The sequence below is a fragment of the Chenopodium album genome, chromosome 23 (genome assembly GCF_948465745.1).
Source record: "Chenopodium album chromosome 23, dcCheAlbu1.1, whole genome shotgun sequence".
Lineage (NCBI taxonomy): Eukaryota > Viridiplantae > Streptophyta > Magnoliopsida > Caryophyllales > Amaranthaceae > Chenopodium > Chenopodium album.
In genome coordinates this window covers 24,871,782-24,891,319 of record NC_137856.1, presented here as the reverse complement: position 1 = coordinate 24,891,319, position 19,538 = coordinate 24,871,782, and the positions used below count along the sequence as shown (strand labels likewise).

The window sequence follows — 19,538 nt, the reverse complement described above, 5'->3', positions numbered from 1 at the left end:
ATATAGCATCTATTTATTAGAAACTAATGTGTGCCCCAGACAATGATCTGGGATGCTAGTTTGTGTATTTTTTTTTAATTTGATAATTATGTTCATCTATTTGTATATAGTGTGTGGTTCGAGCGTTGTCTTGGTTGTCACTTTGTTTTAGCTCATATGTATTTATATTCTATTCTTGTGAATAATAAATGAATTATAGTACCTCTGATTTACTTGATAAATGAAAGGAATATATAATATTTTATGAAATTTAAAACATAAATAAATATTGGTTGAGATGTAAAATGTATTACCTTTATACATCGGAGATTCTGGGTTTGAGTCTAGCTTAAAACATATTTTATTTGTGGCGCATATACTTTGGATAGTGATGTGGTATTGTGATATGTCGTATATACCGTGAAGAGTGCCACGTGTCGCCGTTCTTTTGAAATTATTGAATGAACGCCTTTTAATATATACTACCTTCGTTTTTTTAGTTGACACCGTTTGACTTTTACGCTATTCACATACTACACTTTGACTCGCTTTTGTGATTAATAGATACGATAAAATATAATCATGTGGGATCTTGTTTGAATCATCTATATGTCTATTTTATTAATATCCACTTTTTACAATTTTATAATGCTGAAAAAAGTTGGCAAGCGTAATAATAGAAAGATGTCAACTAAAAAAAACAGAGGAAGTAGTATATATTATCCATTAAAATACAATCAAACTCGTTACAAATTAAATTAAAAGAAACTCTTAATTAAAAATATTAAAGTTACCATAAAATTGTTAAAATTACTCTTAAAAATTAGGCCATGTTTGGTGGCAGCGATTTAAATAGCGATTAGCGTTTTGACTAGTCAAAACACTACTAGAAAAGTTTGAGAGTGTTTGGCAAGCTAGCGATTCTAGTAGCGGTTAACGATAGAGGTAGCGTTTAGGTAGTTTTTCTCAAACGTTAATAATAGTAGCGTTTAGAAATAGCGGGTAGCATTTGACAAATTTTTTATTATTTTTCAATTAATATTTATATGAATTTTGATATATTTTAGTATCACAAACGCTACTTTTACCAAACGCTCATACTATCAGCCGTTACTTTGACACCTAACTTCTACCCACTACTAATTGACAGCTACTCACTACCTTAACAGTTACCCACTACTTGACTGCTAAAAGCTACCCGCTACCGCTACTTTTGCCAAACAGAACCTTAAAATAAGCCCGTTTTATACAAGACTTATTGGAAAACAAAATAGCATTTAAAAAAGTGACTGAAAATAGAAAGTGAATCCTTCGAACTTAAATCTATTTAAATAATTTGTCATACACTAATACCACATCCAATCTCTATTGATGTAATTGTGGGAGTTACTGAAAAGCAGTTGCCTTTTTGTTATTACTTATCAAGTTGCAAATGGAACATATATCAGTATTATTAATATAAAATTTTGTTCCTTTTAAAGTAAAATAAAATTTACCAATAATAAAGGTGGATTCATTAACGAAAACCAGCTGCATTTTAGTTTTTGCATGTATTATTATATTAAAAAGTTTAGGGTATATCAACTATCAAGCTCTCATTTTTTCTTGATTGGAGAATACAAGTCATATTTAATCCTTGGAATAATAATAAATTGAGTAGTTAATCAAATAAACAATTGAATTAAATAAAGAGAAAAAAGAATGCTAGATTGAATCATGTGCTAACGACCAAGTAAACAGAGATAGTGGCATTAAAATTATTCATCAAGTGGACAATTAAATTTTTAATTATATCTTTTTGAAATACAAGTGGACTTTATAGTAATAATAAAATTTTAATTATATATTAAACATTGGTAAACCATGCATTAGATTCATTGAATTAAGATGCAATAGATCCCATAATCCGTCATTTCTGTCTGTTTTACTGTTTTTAGTAGGATATCATTATGGTCCGGCGGCAGTTGGTTTACAAGTTAATCAATTTGGTATAGTACAAATTGTACAATTGTGGTAGTACCCCGTATAAAATAACGTATTACTTTGGTTTAAATACGTTCGAGTTTTATTAATTACGACCATAAAATCATAAATGTATGTTAACCCTAAGTAACCAATGACCTTAGGTTGTTGACCAAAGAGAGATTCTCCCATTCGTTCTTTCTTTTTTTAAAAAAAAGTGACACACTAGCTTGAAGTAGCTTCTACGCAGCGTTTGAGGAGGGTCGCATAAGGTTAAGGTATAGATCATAAGAGCATCCACATTGGTGGAGTAACTTATAATAATTTCTCTCTTCAATTTTAACTCTTCCACATCATATTCCACGAGGACACTATATTGAGATATTATCGTATATTAGTTTGATATGATAGAAAATTTCCATATAATATCTTTTCTATTTTAGTTAATTTCCGAAGATCCTATGATATCTTATGATACGAGGACTAGGACTTTGTAACCACTATATATTCCCAATTATTATCAATGAGAAGGCAAGCAATTCTACTCTGATTATTTTCCAATTCTCTCTAATTTATCATGATATTAAGAGCAATTTGATTTTTATTTTTTCTCAATTTTTTTAAGCCATGACGGGGCTTGAAATTTCAAGCTATTTGTTTCACTCTTCATACCCTCTTTGCAATAATCAATTCAAGGGGGGTGACGAGCCTACATGGCAGTCAAAACATCTCATCCCCAATTCCACTAATGAGCAGACTTCAAATCTGCAATTAAATTTCACCACCGAACACTCGAAGGTGCTTTCGGGTTTTGTGGGTAATGATAAATTTGATAATTCTTGTTGGATTATTGATACCGGAGCAACCCATCATGTTACCGGTAATATTTCATGGTTGTTTGACACATATATCATTGAATGTCCGGTTGGCTTACCGAACGGTGAACGTGTATTTGCTACCTTGGAGGCCGGGTTCTGTTTGTTTGTCCGATAAAATCACAATCACTGGAGTTCTTTTTGTGCCTCATCTTCATTGCAATTTAATCTTTGTTACTCAACTTAGTGATCAATTAAATGTTGTTGTCCAATTTAACTCATATATGTGTGCTATACAAGACAGACTGAAGTAGCTGATTGGAACGGGACTTCGGCGAGACGGATTATATTATTTTAGCAAACTTGATGATGTGCAACGTGTGTCTATGGTTGAAGCTACATCAGAATTGGAGCTCTGGCACAGAAGAATGGGGCATCCCTCAGAGAAAGTAGTTAATTTGCTCCCTCATATTAGCAATAATAAAAGTGGTTTATCTAAGGGGTGTGAAGTATGTTTTCGTGCTCAACAACCTAGCGACAAATTTCCTCTAAGTGAAAATAATTATACTAGAATTTTTGAAAAAATACATTGTGATTTGTGGGGTCCATATCGACATGTTTCATCGTGTGGTGCTCGTTATTTTTTTTACTATTGTTGATGATTGTTGTTTGGATTTATTTGATGCTTGATAAGACAAAGGTTTATCAGATGTTTATGGCGTTTGTTGCTATGGTTGATAGGGAATTTAATCAAACAATTAAAATTGTGCAAAGTGATAATCGAACGAAATTTAATTGTTTGAAGGATTATTTTGTTGCAATTGGTATTTTGTTTCAAACCTCATGTGTAGGGACTCCTCAACAAAACGGGAGAGTAGAGAGAAAACACAAACACATTCTAAATGTTGGTAGGGCCTTGCGATTCCAAGTCAAACTACCTATCTATTTTTGGGGTGAGTGCGTTTTAGCCGCGGCTCACTTGCTTAATCGAACTCCTACTCCTCTTCTTCAAAATAAAACTCCTTTCGAAATACTCTTTGATAAACCTCCATCTTTTGGTGCTATTCGTACTTTTGGTTGTTTGTGTTTTGCACACAATCAAAAGATGAGGGGGGGATAAGTTTGCTAGTAGGAGTCGTAAATGTGTTTTTTTGGGGTATCCCTTCGGTAAAAAGGGGTGGAAGCTATTTGATCTTGAAGCAAAGGAATTTTTTGTCTCTCGAGATGTAAAATTTGTGGAAGATGTGTTCCCTTTTCGTAGTCCTGAAGATGCTAATATTGATCCATCCTTTTGTGAGACGGGGGATGATGTTCATGTTGATTTTGCGGATTATATTTTGAGTGATGATGATTTGGTTGCTTATAATAATGAAATTGAGCATGAAACTTTAAATAGGGAAGGAAATGATGATTTTTCACCTCACAATATTACGGAGCCAGCCCACTCCGCAGGCAACTTGCTGCAAAGTGATGATGGCCGCAAGGGGGTTGCGGAGTACTCTGCCTCTGCCAGGCAGACCACACAGCAGCAGGTCACGGCACAGCAGCGTGATGGAGCTGCTACCACTCCGTGGCCTGCCTAGCAGCACAACAACAACAACACAGCTTCACAGCAGCAGTTCATCACTAATTAGCATGTTTGAAGTGCTGCGGGGGCTGGCAGTTCTCGTGCAACTTCCAGCAGCAGTAGCACGACAAATTCTCAGCAGCAGCAGGCTACACACGTCACTCCTAACACCATAGATCCCGAGGCACAGCAGCAGCCCAATTTAGGGCGCGGTTTTCGAGAAAAATTTCCATCAGTTTTGCTCCGTGATTATGTGACTCACACAGTGTTTGCTTATAGTTCGCCTCAGCCATCCAATCAGTCTTCAGGTACTCTGTATCCCTTAGCACATTGTATACATTGTGACAAATTTTCTGTGAATTATCGGAAGTTTATTTCAGCTGCTGTTCAAAGCAAAGATCCGACAAGTTTCAAAGAAGCTATGCAATCTGAAGGATGGCGTAAGTCAATAAATGAAGAAATTCGGGCCTTAGAGAACAATGGTACATGGACTTTGGAGCCTCTTCCCCCGGGTAAAAAGGCTCTAGGAAGTCAATGGGCCTAAGACCAAATTTCTTTCTAATGGAGAGGTTGAGCGCCTCAAATCTCGTTTGGTGTTATTTGGGAATCATCAGAAAGCAGGTGTAGATTATGATGAGACATTTGCTCCGGTTGCTAAAATGACAACGGTTCGCGCTGTTCTTGCTATTGCGGCCGCCAAGAATTGGGAAATACACCAAATGGATGTGCACACTGCATTTCTTCACGGTGACTTAGATGAAGAAGTCTACATGAAATTACCTCCTGGTTTTCAGAGTTCGGATCCTTCATTGGTTTGCAGATTGAGAAAGTCACTCTATGGTTTGAAGCAAACACCTCGATGTTGGTTTGCTAAACTACCACAGCCTTAAAATAGTATGGTTTCAAACAATCTTATTCTGATTATTCCTTATTCACTCATACTACTCCTAATACTCAAATTACTGTTTTAGTATATGTTGATGATCTGATTATTTATGGGAATGATTCCGCTGCATTGACTGTTTTTAAGGCTTATTTCTGTGACTGTTTCAAGATGAAGGATCTAGGTCCTTTGAAATATTTTTTGGGGATTGAGGTGGCTCGTAGCTCTACAGGTTTATTCTTGTGTCAGCGAAAATATACTATGGATATTATTTCCAAGACAGGTTTGTTAGGCGCCAAGCCTAGTAGTTTTCCCATGGAGCAAAACCACAAATTGGGTTTAGCCACAGGCGCATTTCTCTCTGATCCGGAGTCTTACAGACGACTTGTTGGTCGTCTGATTTATCTTACTGCCACGCGCCCTGACTTGGCGTTTTCGGTTCATATTCTGTCTCAGTTTATGCAGCAACCACGTAGTGAACACTGGGATGCAACATTAAGGGTGGTTCGATACTTGAAAGGGACTCCTGGACAAGGTACTTTATTGAGCTCTTATTGTGACTTAAATTTGCAAGGTTGGTGTGATTCAGATTGGGCTGCTTGCCCCCTGACTCGACGATCTTTATCTGGTTGGCTAGTCTTTCTTGGTAAATCACCTATTTCATGAAAAAACCTAGAAGCAACCAACGGTTTCTTTCTCTTCTTCGGAGGCCGAATATAGGTCCATGTCTTCGTGCTCTAAAGAACTAAAATGGGTGAAGGGCTTGTTGTTAAGCCTTGGAGTTCAACATCCAAAGGCAATTAAGTTGTTTTGTGATAATCAATCGGCTTTGCATATTGGAAAGAATCCGGTTTTTCATGAACGGACAAAGCACGTTGAGATAGATTGTCACTTTGTTCGTGATGCAATTACTGAGGGGTGGATATCTCCATCTCATGTTTTGACGTCTTCACAGCTTGCGGATATTTTTACAAAGGCTCTTGGGAAAGCACAATTTGATTATCTTCTTTCCAAGTTAGGGACTTTTGATTCGAGCGCTCCAACTTGAGGGGGGGTATTGAGATATTATCGTGTATTAGTTTGATATGATAGAATATTTCCATATAATATCTTTTCTATTTTAGTTAATTTCAGAAGATCCTACGATTTTTATGATACGAGGACTAGGACTTTGTAACCATTATATATTTTCAATTATTATCAATGAGAAGGCAAGCAATTCTACTCTGATTAATTTCCAATTCTCTCTAATTTATCACACTAAATTGAGTCACTCATTTTTTTTCACAATGGTGAGCTAGCCCACTACAATTAAAAAAAATAATTTTATATTAATTTTGGGCAAAAACTTGAATGAAAATGCAAAAATTTGCCACTTGTCATCTTCTTGTTTGTTACTAGGTTCGTGTGCCTAGGTTGTCCGTGACTTAGAAGAGGGAGGAGGCTCATCCGTGAATCACCTTTCATAATGGTTAGCTACCTCAAAATAAGAGAGGGAGTATTATGGGAAGGGTGTTGAGTGGCTGTAGACACCTGATGATTGTGTCACCCCAAAAATCAAACTCAATGATGAATATCTTTCATGTCTTTGATTATCGAGTTAGGTGAAGAGTTGAACAGTCTCATGATTTTTCTTTAGCCTTGACCATTTCTAACATTTCCTAAAATGTTTTAAACCAAAATCATTCATTTCTTGTCCCTAAAATCATCCATTTCGCTTCCTCTATATAAAAAAACGTCCAAACCAGATTATTTTGGTTCATAATCTAGGTCCAATAATTGTGTAGTTGGATAGGGGTTAAAAGAGCTTTCCAAAGATATATTATAAGCCCAAATCCGAGTTATAACGAAGAAAAAGTTATGGCCCAAATACCAAATTAGGCCCAAATCGAGCCTTACCTACGACCCAATGATCATATGGGGGGTTCATTAATCTTAACCTCATTCCTAAACCCATCAAGATTTATTACAAACCTCCAGAATCCTCTAGAAGATAGTTTTCAAATCCTAAATCCATTAGAATTTATTATTGGCTTCTAGAATCCTCTAGAAGGTTCTAATTTATCTTGATTTTGAAAAGATAAAGACTAAGAATTTTATATCAGATAAAACACTTGTTTTTTAAATAGATTTAATTCTGATAAAATTAGAATACGTACGGAAATTCAATCAATCGAATTTTATTGAAAGTCGGATTCCATATGAATTCTGCCTTCTGAAAAGTATCACTGCGCGATAGAAATATCGTATCGAATCGCGTCGCGATAGTCCTGTCGCGTTGCGATGGGCCTATCACATCGCGATAAATCTATCGCGTCGCGAAATAAACCTATTTTACTTCGAGTCAGATTCTAACTCTAATCTAATCTTCGACCCACGATTTCTTATAAATAGGGGATCAATTTCCTCCGTTTTCACTCACCAACAATCCTCATCTCTCTCCCTCTCTAAGATAAAACTTATTCATTCTCTCTTTTCTTGATTTCTAGTTTAGCCTTAATCTAGCCATAGCCTAGACACATCCTTGATAATTTTCCCAATCAAACACTGTACGTCCCTTGCGAAACTTGAATATTCCAAGTCCTTTTCGAAGTTATCTTCGACCTCATTAACGTGAAAGGTTGATAGTTCTGAGGGTGTGGTCCCTAATCCACATTTTAATTTTTTATTTGATTTATTTGTTTGATTTTACTCTTTCTTGAAGTTTACTAACGTGTGTATTGCTTTTGTAGAAAGAGGTACGAGGCATCAAAGTGAGTAATTTAATTACTCTGATCTATTCCTTTAGAAATCATGCTTAGAATATTATTTTAATTCCTAGTATCATGTTAGGATGGTTTCTAGTATCATGTTGAGGGCGTTAACTAACATTATTAATATCATGTTAATATCATTTTTAGGATAAAACTTTGATCTTTATTATTAGTGACATGCTAGGGTTTGTTATTAATCCATTTAATATCTTGTCTAGGATCTTGCTAATCATGTTTTGATGTTTTTATTATATATGATGATGATTGTTGTGTCAATAATTATATGTTGCTTGATTATTCATTATTTATTGTTGTTGCTTAGTCACGCCCTTTTTTGCAGATTTAAAAGGAATTTGTACTTGAAATCACGCTTAATAAGATAATTAATAATTTGATTTAGTCTTAATATGATTTTTAACTCAAGTGATCGCCAATGATAGATTTATTTGTTCATCAAAAATCAACCAACATGAAGATATGGATAATGTAAATTAGTCATAGAAAGTGAGAAATATCATTGAATTGTATGGTCCAAGGCCGAAGAAGGAGACAATATTTTTGGCCGTTGTTGGACAAGTCTTATGTCTAGTGGACTGTTCAAGATAATTGAAGAAGCTTGAGTTTAAGGCTAAGGATAAGGATGAGGATTTCATGACTGCATTCTTGATTGTGGTACTTTATTGGTAAAGTTATTTGTACCACGACAAATGGCTTTAACTTGGCTTACTCTTTATAATTCTTGCCTTGACAGTACGTGGCATCTCGGGCAATAGTGTATGATTGGTGTTTGTTTACAATGGATTGGATATGTGTTAATGCCCAAGGTTTCAACAAAAGTTTTTGAAACATGGTTTAGAACTAGATTTGGTGGCAAAGTGTGTTCCATAGCTTCTTGTAAGTTTCTTTTCTACTGTTGTGCTATATTTTCATTCTTATTTTTATTTTTTAATGTTATATATGATATTAAAATTGAGTTACGCTAATTACTTTCCTTTTTTGTCGGATATTCTACCTGGATCATTGTAGCGCTTCCCTGTGATGTGGGTGTGTATATGAGGCTAAAGGTGTGGACCACAGTACATCGGATGTGAGGGTTGTCGTCGTTGCGGAAGACAAAGAATCTAAGTATGATTACAGCCGAGTGTTGATAAGAAAGATCACTAAATCAAAGTATTTCTTCTCGTAATGAGCCAAGCTGAGTTATGCCAAGTTCGGCTCGAAAGTTCGTGAACAAGCTCGATTATTTTTTTTATATAAAGAAATCATGTATATAAATATAAATATATTTATCAATAGATATTACACAATAATAAGTTAGTGTTTTCATTATTAAAAAATTAAACTTGTTGTAAAATAAAAAAAATTAATAATAAACAATAAAGAAGACAAGTAAACTAGGGATAAGAATAAATCAAGTTTGTTCGTGAACAGTTCGAGTTCGGCTCGATCAACCCTTAGTCAAAGCTCGGCTCGGTCAAAGCTCGACTCTTAAAGGTTTGAACTCGGTTCGAGTTCGAACAAATTTAAACGATCACGAGCCGAGCTGACCATAGTTCGGGCTCGGCTCGCCCGATTAGCACCCCTAGGTGAGCCTCATCTCTTGGTTACAATGGATAGTACTGGTGAAGGTGGTGAGTAACATAACAAAGTTGTGGCTGAGAAAAGTCTCATACTCGCTTTAAATCTTGTTGTTGTTTAAGCTCTTAGTACCAGTGGTTGCAAATCTCAAAGCGCCTCCCCTTGAGAGTTGAGACCCTCCAATCAGATAAACTTGTCTTGATACCACTTGTGAACGCTTTGACTTGATCGGCCTTCACAAGCCCCAATTGACCCTTGCTCTTAGTCTTATTGCCAATAGACAAAGACAAGAGTGATTCTAAGATGCCTACTTGTGTTGCTACTTGCTATAGTCCATTTGAATACTTGGCATGCGCCTTCTTCACCCATAGACGAGTGTGCGCTACACGAACCAGGTACCAAATACTCGGACCGTGACAGATGGTATCAAAGTTGGTCCCACATCACAAAATACTAGGCCCTGGCCCAACACACGACCTAGCCTTAACAATACCGGGCCGGACTGTCTTTAGCAAGGCCGAGCATTTTATAGGCCGACCGAACCCATTGCTATCTTCACTTGTGTATAAAAACGGTATTAACAAATAACGACCCCTTGGCTATCTAGACTAGCCATCAAGCCCCTTTGCGACCTCCACTAGCCAGCCTCCTAGCCCAAAATATCTAAAAGATGCGCATCAGCCAGCTTCCCATGCCAAACAATTAAGGACCCACAAATCTTAAAAAAAGAAACCAAAATCCAAATCAAAACCAAAGTTAATAAGAAGAACAGGGTAGGTGGGTCTTAAACTCACAATTCATAACATGCTCTAAATTAATTACTACACAAATATTGATGACAAATTATTCACTGTTCTTCACCGAACAAAAATCATTTATCATACAAACCTCCCCAATTTTCCAATAATTGGGTTTTTTGGGGTTAATTCTTCTTCTTCAATAATCATAGATTTCAAATAAATCTGGGTTGATTATTATAATTATATCAATGGCTTTGGATTTCGAATCATTAACAGAGGCGACTTCTGGAGCCATTGGAGCTCTTGTTAGCACCACCGTTTTGTACCCTTTAGATACTTGTAAAACTAAGTATCAAGCTGAAGCTCGTTCTCATCATCAGCAAAGATACAGGTTTATAAATTTCTGTCTCTTTGATGGGTCCCACTTATTTATTTTAATCATAATTTTGATGGGTTTTTAATTAAATGGAAGTTCTTGATATGATGTTGAAATTTATTTGTTATTTTGTGTTAAAGTTTTGATTTTGACTCTCTGATCTTAATAATTGTGTGATTTTGTTTATTTCAAAGAATAAGAATCATGCATGTATGTGTAATATATTACTTATTATTTTTTGAATTTGGGCTTTTAATTTTAGTTATGGTTTGATTTTAGCTGTTTTGCTCATATTTGTTCTGATTGAATATATAAATCTTGCATAAGTTGTATTGTTAGTGTATATAACTGTTCATATTTTTGTGTTGTTGAGGGTTTGGAGATCTAGGCTTTTATGAAATTATTTATAAATTATTAGTCATATTCATATTCAGAAAAGTTCAACCTTTATTTGCAATTGCAAAGGCAGATAATCAAATTCTTATTATTGCATGTTTCTTTTCCGTGATTATTTTATTAATTTTTCATGAAAAGTTGAGAATGAGCAATTGGATAAAGTGGAGCCTTAGGATAGTGCTCTAGTTTGCTGTTTGGTATAATGCATTGCTTATGGTCTAAATTTTCCGGTCGATTCAATATCAATGCGATCGAGGTCAATAAGGTTAGTGGTTTGTGGAGTGACAGTCACACAAGGTTAGTAAGTCGAGATTTGGAAGGAGCTAATGGTGTAGGAACTAGGAAGTGTTTATGGGGCTGCTCTAATGTGATGATATTGGAAACTGGAAGGATTTATCTAGCATTACGTTATGAATTCTTCATTTGTCGTGGTGATTCTTGAACTGATCAAAGATTTCAAAGTCCTAGCAATATTCAATATTCTTGGTTTTAATTTATTTTTTTCCCCTATTTTTTTCAATTGTATTTGTCTGCTTGTTTCAAATGTATTATTGCCCCAAAATGTCAAACTTCATGTGTAATGTATATGCTTTAGTTTATTTTGAGAATATTCCATTTTTCAATTATTAGCCATTGACATTGACAAACTAGTAATCTAGTATGCATTGCTTATCATAGTCTGTTTTAATTTTTTTGATGTTGACCATTCCATACCTCGTAATTCTTCAAATTCATCCACCTGCATCTTGCTGACTTACCAGAACTAGCCACTTCTTCCCTCCACCTTTCTTTGGACTTACCTAAATTTGATTGCTCTTTGTAGATATTTATCCAGGTAAGTTGTCATGGTAAACAAATTTAGATAGGGATTGGATGTTATGGGAGACATAGAGAGGAGGTAGAGAGAATAGGGGCATGGAAGATGATAAAAGTAGAGGACATTTTCTTACGACAGTGTTGCTCTGTCCCTTGACAACATTTGGGAGGGCTTGGGATATTATGGACCCTTGAGTTAAGTGAGCCTTGATAAATTGAAGGAAAGGCTTGATTCATTGATTGTCCTGGAGTAAAATTTAATTTGGCTTAACTTATGTAATGGCATGACCCGAGCTATAAAAAAAACAAAAAATAAGAATAAATATTATAAAAAAAAACCTTTCAACTACTACGCACTAACAAAATTTAATTATTGAAAAAATTGTTACTTTCAAAAACAGGGTGATAAATGATAATCACATGTCTTAAGCTTTGACCTTTGGGAGATTGGAGCTTTGAAGTATGAAAAATAGTTGGAATAGAAAGATTAGAATGATGGAGGATTTCGGATTTACTTCTTGGATCTTCGAGAGAGCTTAAGGTTGGTGGGGATGTGTAATAATTGCTCTAATGCTGCTAACAAAACTTCAATTCTAATTGTTGTAAGGGGAGTTGGATGTGGATAACGTTACTCTTGCAAGTTGCAACCACAGACCTGTATTTCAATACACAATGGCTCATTGGCTATATGCTCAATGCAATTAGTGCAATCAATGAGCCAATTTGATTTAAAATTACTCAATATTATTGAACGGTTTCTATAGTAATCTTTGATGATTTGATCTGAAACGTATCTAACTTTGAGTAAGAGATTAAAAGGTTAATAAATGTTCATGAGATCAAGAGGAGCTGAGGAGTGTTTAGGCATGCAGTTATGCTTAGCTAGACTTTTCTAGGCAGTGTAACTGTGTAAGCATCAGATCTAGCTTATATCATAAAGGCAACTTACTTTTAACTTTTAAGTAAAGAAAGTTGAAACTCATATAGATTGTCATCAAGAGGAGGACTGAAAGGAACAGTCGCAGAGCTTTCACCCTTTGTATGTCTCAAAATAAGTGTAAAGGTTTCACTTTTTGTATGTCTCAAAATAGTTTAACATTTCTTTCTTGTAATTTTGCTTATGCTCACACTATTTTATGGTGTGTATGAACTACTTTATTCCTTTTCTTTTATCAAGAGTGCTAAGTGAATTTATTGCGTTTATTTTGGGCTGGAAAGAGCAACTATAGATTTCTACCTAGTCAGGAAATATTTATAGACTCCATGCAAAAAGTTCAAGGTATGGAATGGAGAAAAAAGAGGATGAAATTAAATAAAGTTGTTAGATCGAATAAGGTTCCGGATGAAATTAACGAAAGGTGTTAGAACGAATAAGGTTCCTATTGATGTGTGGCAATATTTTAGGCTGGTGTTGAACAGTCAATTTTTTCAACAAGTTGTGAAAAACCAACAAATAGGCAGAAAACTGGAACAAGTGCACTTTAGTGATAACTTTCAAAATCAAAGGTGATGTAAAATGTTTTTGAATAATCGAGAAGAGATGGAATTAACGGTACAGTGCCGGTTATTATGGAAAAAATGAATGATAATTGACTGTGGTGGTTTTCATTTTATGTATGTAACATGACGAGCGTACTGTAGAAATTAAAAGTTAGGATGATGAAGATATTTAAAGAGTTAAGTTACACCAACATAGGAGTATGAAATCTAATTTGTATCTTTACCTTTAAGAACTCAATTTGCACTACTATCGTCTATCATTGATAGGAGTAGAATTGTAGAATATTGGAATTCTGTCTTGTGTCTGTTTGAAATTTTTGTACAACGTTTGACCTTTCTTGGAACATTTTATCATGCCTTTTCTTCTGCAACTTACTCAAACGAGCACCGCACTATGTATCCTTTTGCGAAACCTTTACAGGATTTATTGTTTTCCCATCTCATTCCGAAAATAAGTTCATTACATTGCCTTTTGATGCTGGCAGTCTTTTGTGTTTCTGGCTAATATCTCAAATAGAGCTCCTGTTACAATTTTCTTTTTTAAAAAAGAAAGAAAAAGACCACAATGGCCCATTTCTCCTTTGCTTATGCTATGCTGCCCTCCAAAAAGTTACATATGTTGTTGTCTTTTGCAGGAACCTTTCCGATGTATTATTTGAAGCTATTCGTAATGGTCAAGTTCTTTCATTATATCAGGGTTTAGGGACAAAGAACTTTCAATCTGTTATACAACAGTTTATTTATTTTTATGGGTACAGCTTTTTAAAGAGGCTTTACCTGAAGAAAAGTAATTTCAAGTCTATGGGCACAAAAGCAAATTTGATTGTCGCTGCTGCTGCTGGGGCTTTAACCGTCGTCATTACGCAGGTTGTTAGTTGCTCTTGTATCCCTTGTTAATACTAACGCTGAATATTTCAGGGATGTATCTCGGTTACATGTATGCTGCCAACTCCTAGAGTTTCACACACTTGATAATCCTGACTGAAGCTCTTTATTTTTTGTTTTTCGTGAAAATAACTTTAATGACATGTCTTTCTATTAGTAAAATTATCAACTTCTTGCTGTATATTTTTCGGTTGTGTGTGTGTGAACGAGAAAGAGAGAGGTGGGGAAGGTCTATATACTTTCTTGCAAATATGATCATATTAATAATCTTTCGGATACGGATTATTCCCACCAGGTATGAAAGAAGTTAGCACTTAGCTAGGTGTTTTTAAAAATTGATGTCAACTTTAGAAAATTGAAAAGAAGCAAAAGTTGCTTTTAAGATGGAGATAGAAATAAGGCTCTTGAGATGGAGATAGGTAAAGGGGGAAATAATACTTCTTTTGTTTCAAAAAGATCCTTTACTTTGACTAGCACAGTTGCCATGTATAACTTAAATCATAAAAAAAATTAAAAAAAATTTAAAAAAAATAAAAATAAAAATTAAAACAAAAATAAAATTAATTAACAAATAAAAATTTTATATTATGAAAATGTACAATGAAGTAACTCAAAAACATTTTAGTTGATGATCCGAAGTAATTGCTTTCAATATATTAGTAAAATCTTTGTGGAACAAATTGGTATTTAAATCATTGACTTAGACTTATAATGTAAGATAAATTCTAATTAGATACCATAAAATACCTAGTGGGCATTTCTTGGGACAGTAAGTATCAATAATGTTTTACCATGGGCAGTGTGTCTGTATTTCTTAAGTAAATGAATCTGTTATTAAGAAGCTTGCTAGGAATATGGTCTCATGCCCATGCTGTGCTTTGAGTTGACAGCCTTTGGATACAATATCATCCAAGATGCAAACTAGCGAGTTTGGAAAGGCAAAAGGGTTCTGGAAGACCCTTACTGAAGGGAGTTGGAGTGGTGCTTTTGATGGCCTTGGCATCTCTCTCCTATTGACTGCGAATCCATCTATTCAGGTATGTAATTCCAACTCCTGGTTTGATGCTTGTTATGTTGCAGATTTTTAGTTTGGCAGGCATATATCTCCATTCGACTGCTAATAAAACTGACTTCTTCTGTATTGACAGTACACAGTTTTTGACCAGCTCAAAAACAAACTCCTGATAACCAAAAACAAAAACTCTGACTCGTCCCCACATGCTCTCTCTGCTTCTACTGCCTTTTTGTTGGGGGCTCTCTCCAAGACTATTGCCACCTGCTTGACTTATCCGGCTATTAGGTTGGTATATCCTTTATTTCCTCTCGTTGTTGGTTGCTACATTAACAGATGCAAGGATAATTCCCTTTTATTTTTGAAAGAATGTAGTTGTGATTATCACAACTTGGATTAAAAGTTAATATGTTGTGTTACATTAATTTTGTGCAGGTGTAAGGTTGTGATTCAGGCAGCAGAGAGAGAGGAAGAAAAGCTTCCAAATACACAAAAGAAAGAAAGTAAAACTATCTCAAGAATATTCTGTAACATCTGGAAACATGAAGGAATTCTTGGATTTTACAAGGGTTTACATGCCCAAATTTTGAAGACTGTTTTGAGCTCTGCCCTGCTTCTGATGATTAAGGAGAAGATCACAAAGACTACTTGGGTTCTGATGCTTGCTCTTAAAAGATACCTATTGACAACTAATGCGAAATTGAAAAGTGCTTGAGTTCTATTGTGCAATCAGTAAAATTATTTCAGATGAAATTATTGTGTATATAACGAAGACTTCTTTAGGCTGTGAGGCTTAGAAGGATTTGTCAATAATGCAGAAGAGATCAGTGGATGGCGAATGCCCCCTCTACAGGTCCTAAACTCAATACTAGCAGCATGATTTGTTTGTTTATCCTTGTAATATTTATGAATGTGATTCTTTGTAGGCCTAAGGTCAAAATATGTAGGAATGATTTGAAAATATTTGTGACTATTGCACACTCCTTTCTGGCCCGGTGAAACAACTTGTTATTGCTTGCAGTTTGAACGTTTATTGTGTGGAAAATTTGATAAAGTACATTCACTGATCCAGATATAAAAGTCTTGGAATTTATTTTAGTGTTGGCATAATAGCAATAGCTGATAGCTTATTTAATGCCAGGGTAGGGTAAGTAATTTTATTAAGCTGATCTGAAAATTTGATTGGTAAGCAGGGTTGTTTTGCGAGCTATTAGCTACTCCGTCTTAGATTGTAGTTGATCTTCTAACTGATTTGGACCATTTCTCTTTTTCAAATACAAAGTACATATATCTGTTTATAGGGAGCCACAAAGAAAACAAATTACAAAACTTAGCGTCTATAGTTATGAGAGAAAACAAATACACGACCATATCCCAGGGATACATGCTTATGTAGTCGGTCTAATGCTAAGAACATTCAAAACCTAGCTCAAGGTATCGATATTCATGGATGTGGGAGTAATTGTTTGCCACTAGACAATAATGAAAATAGTAAGAAAGAAAGAAGCTTTAACAAAATGTGTAACCTGTTCATTACTGAAAGTTCTTCAAGTAATATGAGGTAAGATTTGAATTAACAAATGAGGTACATGATGTATTCAAATTCACATATTCAATCGACAGTTTTCAAGAGAGGATTTTAAAATAAAATGAATGATAAAATTGTATAACCATCTGATTTAGCTTACAACAAAAAGAAGCAACCCATCAAAAACACAATCATGTAGAAAAGGTGACTTGGCCTAGAAATGAAACCGGCAGCTTTGTAAGTTTCAAAGCTGCCTTCTGAAGAGTTAGTGGTAAGAACCACAACAATCCAATTACCCTCAGAAGCAATACCCGCTCCTACATACTTGGTATCGTTTAGGCTACCTGAATACTGGGATTTTGTAAAATTCCAAAGCACGAGGGTAGGATCCAAGTTTGGTACGCAAGCAGGCATTATCATGCCATCTGCGGTGTTGCTGATGTTTAAATGGCAATGAGCTAGAAAGTCTGGGTAGTTGGGAAACTGGTTCTCAGTGCCTGGTACGGTGTTGGACCCTGTGCTGTTTGTACAGGGTTGGTCCTTGAATTGGTCAGCCATTTGTTCAGCAAGACATTCTGCATTGTCATTCTTTGTGAAGGCTGTTAAGTTCAATGATGTTCGATACTTGTTGATGCCTTGCAGAAGACTGTCTTCCTCATCTGAAGTAACGTAGATCATTAGCCAACGGAAAGCATATACACATCATTATCAGAATGCAGACCATGCTGTTGAGCAATAGTACAGCTACTTGATCTAATTTTAAATTGGCGCAGATAAAAATATCAATTGAGCAAGAATATCTCTAAGCTTTGTTTGGCTGTTTAAATCATAATTATCAACAAGCAATCATGAATTTGAATTCGCACAATACATGCAATTACAACCCAATGAAGCTGACTCAGCCTGAAAATGTAGATTTCTATACCAGTAAGACAATCCAAGTGCATACACTCAGCTCTGTTAGAATATACGCCACCAGGCCCACCACACTGAATAGAATGCTTTTGATTGCAGATTTGTTTGCTTAATATAAAACCATAGGAGCATCTGTATACAATCTGAATACTCTAGCGAGGCTGGACTATGTTGTACTAAAATGACTTAGTATCTACTGCCAGTCCACCACAATGGTGTTTCGTTTGAATCAGGAGTGAACGCAATTTTCACATAAGTTTTTCCACCAGGTTGCATCCACATTGCACAATTGTAGTTATTTATAGTTATGAGCTACTTTCAAAACCCGAGGAAACTTCTATATGCCAAGCTTACCACATAATACAAATGCCAATTTCACTAAGGCTATTCTATCTAACTCCAGAAACGCAAACTCTGGTAAAAGACTGAATTCTACAGATAATTCGACCATAACATCCCAAAAACTCAACAAAAGTATTCTCACTACATAGCTAATCCTAATTTTACCATACACCAGTGTGAAGAAAGACAGTCATTCACAAATAGGCCCTATTGTGCGCCGCTCCTAATATCGAATCAGGATACTGTACTGATGCACTCATCCCTGACTTTAAATGGCAATGTCTCAAACAAACTACCACTCAGTAAAAACATATATATAAATCTCACAAATTGTAATACTATACATTTATCAAATAATGAATTTTCAATTCTTTCACTAGTAATGATTACCCACCTTCTAGTCTTATCAGATCAAATACTTTAAGATAAATTAATACAATTAGTAAAGCGCAATTCTGCAAATTCATTAAAATTATCCCAGAAAGAATAGTAAACTTGATGTAACAGATTAACAGGTACTGCGACAGTATAATTTGAACTAGTAATGCGACAACTAAATCAGGAAGGAAGCAGCATAAGATCAGTAAGCAAGATCAAACAGAAATTCAAAGTCAGATCTGAAAACACAATAAAGCAATGAAAAAACACAGAAAGCAAGAGCTACCCATTAAAGGAATTCACAAAAGTAGAAGATTAACAAACTAAAAAGGCATGTTTGAGAAAGAAATTAATACCATCAGATCTAACTTGGTGATTAATTAAGACAATGGCTAGAAACAGAAAGAGCAGGAAAGTGGTGTTGTTGAAGGATGCCATTGTGGTCGAACAGCAAGAGCAAGTGAGCAGTAAAATTGTGCAGCAGATGGAACAAGAGAGTGCGTGTAGTTGTGATTTCAGTGTTTGTTGGTCTTGTTCCTTCAGATTTGGACATGTTAACAGTTTGTCCACCGACCCTTTTTTTTTTTTTTTTTTTTTTTTTTTTTTTTTTTTTTTTTTTTTTTTTTTTTTTTTTTTTGACAAGAAGTCCTAAAAAAGGAAAAAAAAACACACTTAAACTAGAAGGACCAACTAAGCAATTGTCGACGACGAGCCTGAGCAGCCAACCAGTGAGCAGGGGCAACTCACTGACGAGGAACCTTGCGAAGTTTGCAGATAGAAAACTACAAGACCCTATTTTTTACTCGTAAATGGATCTTACTACCCAACGGGGCGTTAAATAAACATTTAAAATATTTCCTAAAGTGGTACGGAATACTCCCTCCATTTTTAAATACTTGCTTCATTTTTCCATATGCGGAATTTTAGGAGAAATTGAAAAAGTAATAAAATATGGAGGTAATGGGTAGTTGGGAGAATAAAAAAATTATAAAACTCAACAGTAGTGGAAGAATTGGAGGAGAAAGAGCATTATGTTAGGTCCACTAGGTGTGAGAAATGAATTAAATATAGTAAAAATTTTCCATAAAAAGAAATGAAGCTAGTATTTGGAAA

General features: G+C 35.1%; 2 protein-coding genes across 2 annotated transcripts; one reads left to right on the top strand and one right to left on the bottom strand.

Annotated features, from left to right (window-relative positions):
• Positions 1-10,328: 10,328 nt before the first annotated feature.
• On the top strand, positions 10,329-16,333 carry LOC145608540 (peroxisomal adenine nucleotide carrier 1-like). Its single transcript, XM_081664155.1, has 5 exons — positions 10,329-10,668; positions 14,001-14,232; positions 15,141-15,287; positions 15,399-15,550; positions 15,698-16,333. Exons 1-5 carry the CDS (start codon positions 10,526-10,528, stop codon positions 15,975-15,977), a joined length of 954 nt encoding a protein of 317 aa, XP_081520281.1. The 5' UTR covers positions 10,329-10,525; the 3' UTR covers positions 15,978-16,333.
• Positions 16,334-16,770: 437 nt separating this feature from the next.
• Positions 16,771-18,980, bottom strand: LOC145608879 (putative GPI-anchored protein At3g06035). The gene is made up of 2 exons (XM_081664470.1): positions 18,782-18,980; positions 16,771-17,449 (listed from the first exon to the last, which is right to left on the bottom strand). The coding sequence occupies exons 1-2, from the start codon at positions 18,861-18,863 to the stop codon at positions 16,947-16,949; spliced, it is 585 nt and encodes a 194-aa protein (XP_081520596.1). The 5' UTR covers positions 18,864-18,980; the 3' UTR covers positions 16,771-16,946.
• Between the last annotated feature and the right edge of the window lie 558 nt (positions 18,981-19,538).